Source organism: Lichenostomus cassidix, chromosome 14 (genome assembly GCF_008360975.1).
Source record: "Lichenostomus cassidix isolate B80296 chromosome 14, HeHo_3.0, whole genome shotgun sequence".
NCBI classification, from domain to species: Eukaryota; Metazoa; Chordata; class Aves; order Passeriformes; family Meliphagidae; genus Lichenostomus; species Lichenostomus cassidix.
The window spans coordinates 4,166,673-4,177,642 of record NC_139495.1 but is presented as its reverse complement, the minus strand read 5'-3'; the positions used below and the strand labels follow the sequence as shown (position 1 = coordinate 4,177,642).

General features: G+C 43.6%; 2 protein-coding genes across 2 annotated transcripts in view; one reads left to right on the top strand and one right to left on the bottom strand.

Annotated features, from left to right (window-relative positions):
• BRAT1 (BRCA1 associated ATM activator 1) overlaps positions 1–10,970 on the top strand; it is a 211,404-nt gene that overhangs the window by 38,526 nt on the left and 161,908 nt on the right. The window lies entirely within an intron of this gene.
• Positions 3,148–10,970, bottom strand: part of GNA12 (G protein subunit alpha 12) — a 40,569-nt gene continuing 32,746 nt past the window's right edge. The window contains exon 4 of the mRNA XM_085074530.1: positions 3,148–10,347. Within this exon, the coding sequence (XP_084930656.1) occupies positions 9,778–10,347 (570 nt within the window). The 3' untranslated portion in view covers positions 3,148–9,777. The remainder of the gene's footprint in view (positions 10,348–10,970) is intronic.

The window sequence follows — 10,970 nt, the reverse complement described above, 5'->3', positions numbered from 1 at the left end:
CTTTACAAACAAACCCTTCTTGAATTACAAATCCGAGTTCTGCCCCCGAACTCGCTCAGTGTTGCCTGAAGAGATTTACTATTTTAAGCAAGAGATGACTCTCTGTTCAGCTTGGTTTGCTCTTCCTTGATTCCGGACTGAGTTATTAGGCTGAACTTTAGAAACTTTCCAGAAAGAGGCTCAGGATGACAATCCTGCCTAAGGGAACAGAGGCAGCTTTCCATCATAAAATTCCAAAGACAACAGAGGAAAGGGGTGGCACATAAGGGCTGGCAGAAGTCACAGGTGGGAGACTCCTTGTGACACTTGGCTTATGCTAGTGCTACTGTGAGCACAGGAATTTCTGCTGAAAAGTGTTGTGACTACAACCAGGTATTTTTGACACCATCACTGCCAGAATCACCACTTACCTGCTCAGCTTGTCCATGAGCACTCCAGGTAAGACATAAATGAGATGGCAGCTCAGAGCTTCACCTGGGCAGCTCAGCAGTGCCCACAGGCAAGAGGCAGCTCTGCAGTGAGAAGCATAAAGTGGCTGAAAACATTTCCATGGAGAGGCTCCTCTTTACACCAGAGAAGGCATCCACTGTAAGGACTGGAGGCAACCTGGCTCACAGAGGAACGAGAGCACTGGCCCAGGTTACGCCAAAAGTGAAGATTATAACCAGAACTAAAGCACAAAGGCACAGTTCTAACTCCTCTCTGCAGGTACCAGAGTTGTAGGGGGGCAGCAAACAGCTGACAGAGGAATAAGAAGTAAACCAAATTGAAGGTAAGCCCCTAAATAAGATTTCCTGCATTTTAAGCAGCAGGCTCCTGGGGAGAGCCTTCTGCTTGGAAAGGTGTGGGAAAATAACTTGCAGCTGATAAGCTGCTGGGTAAGCTGTGAAACAGAAATACAGATGAGATAATTAGGAGTCACTTTAGAAGGTCAAGCTGCAGAATCCTGCACAGCACCCATCTTCAGGAGATCCCCAAGCAGAACCAGCACCTCATTCCTGCAGCTGCTGTTGGTTTCCACGTAAGAATCCCTAAGGCACAACACAGATCCATGTTAGACTCCTCTGGCTCAGAGCATCTCCCAAACCACACCATCCTGTGGCCACCTGGAGCACCCTGCACCATCAAAACAGCTCAGTCACACCCTTTCTGCCCCGAGCTCATGGACATTTGTTTTGAAGCAACTTCTGAAGTTTAATCCTGAACATAGTAAAAAGCACAGTCTTTTAATAGCTTTACGAGCTCATAAAGACAAATATCTTCTCCCAAGAATAAACAGGCAGAACATTCCACTCCTACTCTGAAAACAAGGACTTGCTGTAGCTGAAGGCAGAGGGGATACAAAGCAACAGTCCAGAGGAAAAAAAACAAACCCACAACAAAAAATTCCATGCTCTTTACTAGTTGGGGGTGCAATTACCTACAACAGCTTGCAAGGGTGGGAGAGGAGGAACCAGCATCTTCCCCAGACATTTCATTATCATTATCTAGCACTTTGTGACTTAACAGTGCTTGTGACCACCTCCCTTCCCTAAAAATGGTACTTTTCACTTAAGTCTGCTTCTGCAAAATTGATGTTTTAAGGGAAAGCTACTTTTGGTAAAAATCCCTGAACACTCTTCCTGCCTCAACACCACACAGCTTCCCAAGATGCCAGTCAGTCCTGGGAAGAGTGGCAAGAAATTTGGTATTAAAAACTGTGTAAACTTCCTCCTGGGTCTGTAAGGGTAATGAGATACCAGGCTGGAGCTAGAAACCACAAGGATTTATTTAATTTCTCTCCTCAAAGAGTTCTAACGAATACGTAAATATAACTACCCCAAACCTTATACCTTGTACAGTTGAGCAAAAATACAAGCTATAGTTTGCATTTTAGAGAAGCCTCTCCCTGGGGAAACAGACATGGTTTTCCCTTTTATCTTCAGTGTTGGATTACTGAAATTGCAGAGGAGATACTCTGGTTCTGAACAGGGAGTTGTGCTGATCCTGGGAAGGTAATTCCAAGTTAATATATGGAGTTTAGGCTCTCCTTGGGGCACAAGCACTCACTGGCACTGAACAGACAAACCCACTGCTACAGCTCTGCTCTTATGGAGCAACATCTGTGCAGCTGAGTTATGAAAGGGGCATCTCACAGGGACACCTGGGCCCCAAAAAGGGACAGTTTGCTCCACAGAGCTGACCAAAGGGATCCCGTGGAGCTGCTGCTGCTGAGAGCTTTGCAGGTTACCAAGCAGTGATCGCACCTGGGCACCTCCCATGAGAAGGTACTGAATTTGCCATTGGTCTGCCCTTGTTTTCAGAGATGCAGAACACTGGCAATACATGTCACCTGAAAGTGCTCAGCAACTCCAGAGACAAAGAGTCACCCATTCCCAAAGACTTGATGGAGCTGAGGCGCTGCATTTCCAATTATTAGTAAAAAGGACAAAAAGTGCTCCATGAAGTGTTTCAAGTTGTGCACTGCCAGTGGAATTGACTTTGCATTAACAGTTTACACAAGAAACAATCAAGAACTGCCACACAAATCTGCCAGATGTGGCCTTCTGAAGTGAGGAAATGTCAGGACAGGTTAATGGCATTCCTAAGTTCCAGCAGCATCACTTGTCAGGGATGGCAATGCTGTGTGACAGGGACACTGCTGACCCTCCAGAGGTTGATGGCTCTGCAGTGCTCCCAGCCAGGGGCCTGGCACTGGGAAAGCAGCAAGCACAGTCCCCATGGCTATTCATTATCAGAGGCTACACAGCACTGAGGAATCTCTAACAGGTGCTCCCATCTCAACAGGCCCAATTATCTCCCCTTGCTGAGCTTAAAATACATAAGCAAACTCCAGCTGTGCCTCCCCTCCCACTTCCCACCAGTGCTAATGGAATCAGCCCCTGGAATGCTACAGATGAACGAGCTGCAAGTTTCACACAGGTTAATGTGTCACCAGCCTGAGCTCCTGGACACACTCAGGAAGAATGACTCCAACCAGAAGTGGAGAAGTGGGAGACACCTCAAGGTTACAGACTGAGATTTCATGGCTGCAGGTCCACACAGTCTACACTGTCATTTGTCCAAAAAGCAACTCTCTCACAGCAAAAATTTTAATAAAGGAAAAAAGCCCCTTCAGACTCTTGTTGAAAGATAAAACCCATAAAGAACAGTATAACAAGTCAAGTTTTAATAGATTTATAAAATTCATATATACAAAACAGTAAACTAAGTCACCAAAGCTATAAAATACACTTTTTACACATCACAATATAATTTTATCTAGTACACAGTTTTCATAAGTTGAAACTATTACAGCAAGTAGCTGCTTCTATCACGGATGCTGTTTTGGTGCTAGAAAGACACTTATGTGAGCAGTCTGGGACTGTGCTTTTACTTTATGCATTTTCCACCTTCTTTTAGTTTGTCACTGTTTTTAAAGTACTTTCCTGTGAACTGTTAAGAAAATTAAGGCTAATCAGGCCTTTCTTGCCCAATGTAGTGAACTGGTTTAAAAAATAGACTGATATTGCATAGTATGTGTGTTAATGCATAGGCACCAGAGAGCAAGTACATTGCAGAATAAAAGATAACATTACTTGGCTTCCTAAGCTACATGGTCGTGTCACAGATAACCTGGTGTTCTGTCAGTTTGCTTTCCTACATTTGGGTTCCATAAACAAGACAACTCCTCACTAGAGTGAGGAACACCAGCACTGTTGTTCAGTGGAGTCTCCAGAAACACTTTTTAATCTGTGTCATCAATTCAAGCCCATTCCACATTCCAGACACCACAACCTGGAGGAACACTCAGTGTCCTGCAGAGTTAATGGCTTCAGCGCAAACAGGAGGTGGAACACACATCTCCCAACCCAAGCCCACCAACCACCTTTTCAAGCCTTGTGAGCTCCCAACAGATCATTTCTCCTCATCCCCCTGCTATCTCCTCTCAGCCTTTGTGCCTCACCACCTGCACAGGAGCTCAGCACAAGAGATTGACGGGAAGTAATAGCAGAGAAGTTGTGCTACTCAACACCTGTCATTTCCCTCAAAAGATGCTCTCTCAGGTCCTACATTAAAAAACATTGCTCTCCATCACTTGCAGGTTTTAGTCAAACAATGGAAACAGCCTCTTACCTAGGTCTCTTACCTTCTCATGCTCTGGTATCTTGAAAGTTTAAGTAGCTGTCAGGAAGGAGTAAGAGGCACTGTTTGGCCAGAGATCTGCATACTGCATTTTAGTCAAAACTGAGTTTTAGCACCCACTGATAAACAGAAGAAGAAAGATTTACAATGGCAGGGCCAGCCTTGCCAGCCTGCTGCTCTTAATTCACAGCCAATGGCTCTCTGGAGTCACTCAAAGCCTTTGGGTCAGTGCAGATGACATTTCACTTCAATGCAGTCTTCAAGCACCATCAGCTTTTGGGATCTGTTTAGAAACTAGCTCCCCTCTCCTGCTCCCCCCCAGCAACATACTTTGGCTTTTTTTTTTTCCACCAGAATGCCCACCTTGGAAGTCAGTGCTGCTCTTTCTTCCCCTCTGACTATTTTCACACCAGACAAAAGATACGACCTTCAGCCACAGGCCAAGAGCTGGGCTGTGACAGCTCCTCAAGCCAGGCACAGAACCACCAGCACTGACAATCTAGAACCTCCACACTCCCCACCCAGTAAGAACACAAGCAAATCAACACACAGACAAACTTCAACACTGCTTTCCAAATGCCATTAAAAAGATAAAAACGTCAAGGTTCGAGCTCAACTGCCCAACCACCAAGATGAGCAAAGAGGCAGCATCACCTGGTTATAGCAGAGAGGCAGTTTCAGCTCCAAATGTCCTGGCTTTACTCATTTCCATCTATGTAAAAAGATTAGTGTTAAAACAAAGAAGTGCCCACGTCACAGCACAAAGCAGAGATCACCCCAGCTAATTACAAAACAGGTATTATTAAAAAGCACTAGGTCTTGCATTACCAATTATTCCTCACTAGGCTAGACAGTCCTCACCTAGAACTGCGTGGAGTCAGCATTAACTGAGGCCAAGTCTGGCCCAGACCATGCCAGCCTTCCTGATCCATAATGGATGCTCCCTAAAAAACTGTTAAAAGCTCATTTACAAGAGTAGGCACAGATGTTTTATAGTCGCTACTGAAACACCCCACCCACCACTTTGTGTTACAGAATTAAAGAGTATGAGGTAAAGAGTTGGCAGTGCTATATTAAACCCCTGACTACACCACGTGATTTTTATACTAGAAAGAGAATATAGAAAAGATAGTACTACTAAACTTACAGTTCTCATCATGAGATCAGTGTTTGGTTTACATGACAAACTGCACTATGTGGAGGTGTTGCTGCATGTAGTGTTTGTCTCTCAAGCTGGCACACATCAAATCATCCATCAATCCAGCAGGTATTCCTGAAAATTTGATGACAGGAGCCAAGCTAAGTCAGGTGTCAAAACTCACTACTTGAAAATCAGAGGGGCCTTTCAGAGAAATCCTGTAGGTCCATGCACAGAATGATTTTCCCCCCAGAAATAAAGTACACGCATAGAAAAGACTCCAAAACTTAAGTTAATATAAGTTAAAACACAGTTAATACAAAGACAGCCATCTAAAGGCAGCAGAGGACTTGTTTTCTAAAATGCTGATCTGTGGAGGGCAGCTGTCTGTCACTGAAGAAAGCTGCTGGTTTCTTCAGTGGTACCACGTCTGCTCTTTTAACTGCTTTAATCCTACCTTTCTTTGCAGATCACAGTAACCAGGATGGGTGAATTCCCAGAGGGAATGAGGCCATGGAGATGGGGGGCAACACATGGACAGGACAGGACACACTCCAAATGCACCATTTTTCATACCAAATGCCACTTTGGCTGTTCTAGGGGAATTACATCTTTGTCTCCATTGCCATGTACAAATGAGCTCTACCTACTCCATTTCCCTACAGTTTCTTTGCCATTACTTTCTCTGCTCTGCCTGCTTGGCTGCAGTTCAGCTCTACCTGCCTCAGAAGGCCTGGGAATGATCGTCTTCAGCTTCTTAATTCTTGTAACATGCCTAGTTCTAGGTTTTACAGAGCAGCAATTAAAAAGATTAAATACATTATCAAGTTAATAAGGCAAATAATCTATGCTGCTGTATTAAGTAAAATCCATTCTCTGCATGAAACTGAAAGCATCTTTGAGCTGTAAAATTGAGTGGCCAGTAATTTCAATTCCACAACCACCATTAATTAATTTTCAATATTAAGAATGATTTCATTCCTTCGGAGTGACAAGTGCCTATTGAATATGTCACTTCCAGAAAACCACTCTTCCTTTGTAACTCCAATTCACCTTGCAATGCATCTAAGGATTGCTCAGACTGACAGCACTGCAATCTGCAGGAATGGCACTGACTGACACACTCCATTAGCTTAACACTTGCTTTGAGGACAACAAACACCAAGTAGTGCTGTATAAATGATTCCCACTTAGTTTTTCTACTGAAAGTCCAAGATTAAATAAGTCTGTGCCCCAAGCACAGGCTGCAAGAGCTTCCTCTCTTTGTCCTCAGGAGAGACAACCCCATTGCAACACTCTGTCACTGACCCCGGGTGTCAGAGGAGGGACAGCAAAAAGCTGCTTTTTTCTTTAGGAAAAAAAAAAAAAGTAGTTGTTCAAGGCCTCCATCTGATGATCATCCTGCCTGTGACCCATTTCCTGACCAGCCAAATGAACAATGAGCCTATAAAGTTAACAAAAAAAGATGTTCTCTCCAGCTGTGTTTACCTGCAAAGTTCTCCAGGATGTCACTTAAAATAAAGTTTTCTATTTGTTTCTGGTGAAAGGACTAAGCAACTGACCAAGTCTGTCCCGAGATGTGTGAACAACCTCATCTACCTAAGCTCTGCTTTAGCAATTCACTGCTTTACCGCAACATGATTTTCTGGCTTTATTATACTACAACTTACCTTGAAATAAAAACCCCAAACCCCTCAGTTGTGGCAAGAAGAGGAGCATATTTTGCAGAGAAAGCTGCCACTTAAAAAAGACCCCATGTCCTTTTTACTCACAGGCCAGCTCCTTTGCAAACCTGGGAAGTGCTTGACTTTTGCAAGGAGAGTTTGCTGCCCTTGGGTTCCTGGTGTGATCCATCACTGCCCAAACCTGACAGAACTCTGAGCCCACAGAGCCAAACCACTGATTTCCATCTGCAGGCTGCAGCCCCACAACTCAGGCCCATTTCATCAATGAAAACAAAAAAAGGCAATAATGGGCCCAAGGTGAGCAAACTGGTTCCCTAAAACTGACTTAGTGTGCAAAACTGCCATATCTTACAAAAAAACCAAAAAAACCAAAAAAAACCCCTTGAGAGCTCAAAGTGAGATCTCTCATGCTGTTTCTTTTCCAGGTGCAGATTTTAGGTTACTTAAAATATAAGTTGCATCATTAGCTCTGTTGAGAGTTTTAAATCCATAAGGTGACTAAGGATACAAAATCATGGATGAGTATCAAGAGAAAAACAGAACAGGAAATTCCATGCTATGCCTCCCAGGTAAAACTACAGTAGATTCAGACACAAAACTGAGGTAATTCTTGAGAAAAAATACAGTTGAAAGGGAATGTTTAACTCATTTGAGAAAACAAGGAAAATATTAACCCATCTGGAAAATTTAGCGAAAGAATAAAGCTCACAGCAAACTAAGAACTGAAGTCAAGTCAAGTCAAGCTAGAAGTCAGGTGAGCCCACAACTGCCTCCTCTTTCCCAGTGTTTTGTGTGAAGTGAAAACCACTACCAAGAACTCAGAAAACATCTGAAAGCTTTGAAAGCAGCCTCAGTCTTCAGCCAAACAAATGGGCTCAGAGAAACCAACCTTAGTGATGAGTAAACTTGTTTGCATCACGCTGTGGTGAAACATTTTCCTTTTCAAATGTAATAATCTTAAGATTTCCCCCCCCATCTGAGTATTAGTCACATAACATTCTTCCCCTTCAAGGTTAAAAATTAATAAATATTTAAAAGACAGAGTTGGTCCTGGCAAAATAAGACTTGTTACAAGGAAGCTAATTCCTGTTTAAGTTTGCTCAAATCTAAGTTACGTTTTCCCATCTGCAACTTCTCAGTTGCTTCTTACCTCGATTCTGTGCCTGTTACAGCCACAGCTTTTCCACTCTGGAGCCTGCACAAAAAAGCCAGGAGGCTGCTACATCAGGAAACTACACAAAAATACTGATATGAACATCTGCAAGCTTCAGAGGGGAAGAAAGATTCCAGATTTTATCCAAATTAACATGAAAGGACAACGGAACAGGACTTTTCTTTGACCACATTTCCCATGGGATTACCAGCTGAAGTAAAACTTTGCTTGTTTTGACATGCCATTACAGGCTCAAAGGGGATAAGAACTCCAGGGAATCTGCTGGCTTTTTATGGGTACAAACAGCCCTTCAAACAGGTTTTATTCTTGGATAAAAACTATGAAAAAAATTGCACAGTAAACTATGAGTTACCTAAAGGATAGCACTACAATATCTTCGGTTTGTCCATGTACCCCACTGTAGTAGAAAAGATTCAATGTCTGTACACAGAAAAGGCACCTGGCAGAGAATGAGAGCACAAGGAAATTCAGAGTTCACATCCAAATTATTCACAGCCTCTTGCCATTTCACACACAAAGCACTGCCCAAAAGGGGCGACTCCAAAGTGGACTGTGCTCTGAGTTCCATGTGCATCACTATAGGCTAAAGATCCCATTAAGACACAGATTAAAGGCTAATTTTACAGCAAGGTCTTGCTGTCCAAATACATCAGTGCAGCTGGAAAGCTGGGATCTCCAGGGTGTTCAGTCTTCCTACAAGATCAGCTGTTGGGAACTAATCAAGCAGCTGCTGTGCTACCAAAACCTTTGCTTAAGAGTTTAATCAGCTTTCAAACTTTTGAGTACAGATGAAGCCCTGTCACGTGAGATACTGAACCTTCACAAATGCTGCCCACTGTGGGTGTGAGAACAGTGCTGCCTTTCCATGGAGCACATCTCCCTCGAGCACCCACTGTGCAGATCCATGGCTGGGTGCTCCAGCACAGGCTGCTGCACCAAGGAAATGTTTTCCCATGATGTAACACCCTTCAGCATAGTGCAAAATAAACCCTTCTCCCTATCAGCGAGGCCTTAACTTCCCATCCCATTTACTCCAACATGAGTCTCCTTACACAGTTTTAGATTTCTGCCTCAGGAGACTCATGCAAAACCTTCAGGCAAGAGCTGTGCATCCACCTCGGGAGGTGGGTTCTAGACCCTCGGCAGAGCTGAACACACACAAGACCTGGTTATATTCCTAAGGGTTAAGAATGGAACTTCCATTAACATTCTCCAATACAGCTGCCAATCTCATCACGTTTAGATTAGTTTGATCGATTCAGCACCTCCAAACTACAAAAAAAATGGCAGTTTGTACAATTAGTGTCTCTGAAAAACGAGCGCATTCATTCGAAACGTGTCTTCCATTCATGGTTTGTCAGAGATTTCCGTTCTCCAAGAAGGCAGACGGTGGTTGTGTTACTCAGCGTTCCAAACTCGGGACAGAACCTCCCACGGCCAGGTTTCAGTAGTGTTCTAGTCCAAATGATTCAGTAGCTAATATCAACATGACTCCTCCGGCCTATAGCTCCTCTGTTTGGACTGGCTAGTGTACAGCATTCCTGAGCCAAGGAATTCGCATGGGTCCTACGCCGCATGCAAGGGCCATAAAGAAAGGACAAAAACTTGGATCGAACCCTCCGGCGAGATTTCCACAGAGCAGGGGCTGCTCTCCTTCACTGCAGCATGATATCCTTGAGGTTCTCCTGCAGGATGGTGTCCTTGACGGCGTGGAACACGAAGCGGATGTTCTCCGTGTCGATGGCCGTGGTGAAGTGGTGGAAGAGCGGCTTGCTGCGGTTCCTCCTCTTCCTGTCGAAGCACTGCACCAGGTAACGCTGCACGTCCTCCAGACGGTGAGGGTCGCCCTTGAAGTCCGAGAAATACTTCTTGATGCTGACAGTCTTTACCTTCTCCACGAGAAGGTCCATCTTGTTGAGGAATAGGATAATGGAAACGTTAAAGAAAAGCTTGTTATTGACTATTGTCTCAAAGATGTTCATGGACTCCACCAGTCTGTTTGTGCGCCTGTCTTCCATGAGGACCTGGTCGTATTCACTGGAGGAGACCATGAACAAAATGGAAGTGATTCCATCAAAGCACTGGAACCATTTTTGACGCTGAGATCTCTGTCCCCCTACATCCACCATCTTGAAAGGAATTTTTTTAATGATGAAATCATGCTCTACTATCCCCTTCGTGGCTTTTCTGGCCAGCAAAATGTCTTGTTTGCTGGGGAAATAATTCTGTAAAAGAAAGAAGAGAATTGTCAAAAAAAGTCCTTTAAAATGCTGACTAATGCCAGAATACTGAAGTGATGGGCAAAATCACCAGGAGCTGCTTTTTAAAATTACCAGATGAAGAATGAATACTCAACTTCAAAACACTGAACATTGAACATTGTTGAACATTTAGCTCAACACATTGGTAAACATTTACAGAAGATCCTGAGACATTATGAGAACAAAAATAAAGGACTAATTCACTTGTGCACTTCTTCAAGCCTCTTCTTTTAAGGCTGAAGTGTATTTTTCTACTGTGAAATTCTTAGCTACAGTGTTACTGCCAGTTAGGTAGTGTTCAATAAAGCAGATCAAGTCATCACTGAAAGGGTTTTTTAAAAAAAAAAATCTCATTTTTTCACAGTTCTTCCAGGCTCCTACTGCATGACCAGCGCATACAGCAATATATTCTACCACAAGGTGTGGCCCAACCTACCACTGCAGAGAAATTTGCTCTTCCAAGGCTTATCCCTGTTACTATTTAGCAAAATCATCTCCTTTCGTTCTCCTCCAAGTCTCCTGACAGATATTTTCATTACAGATTTTGAATCCTACAAGTGCTAGCAATGGTTTTTATTTTGCTAAGG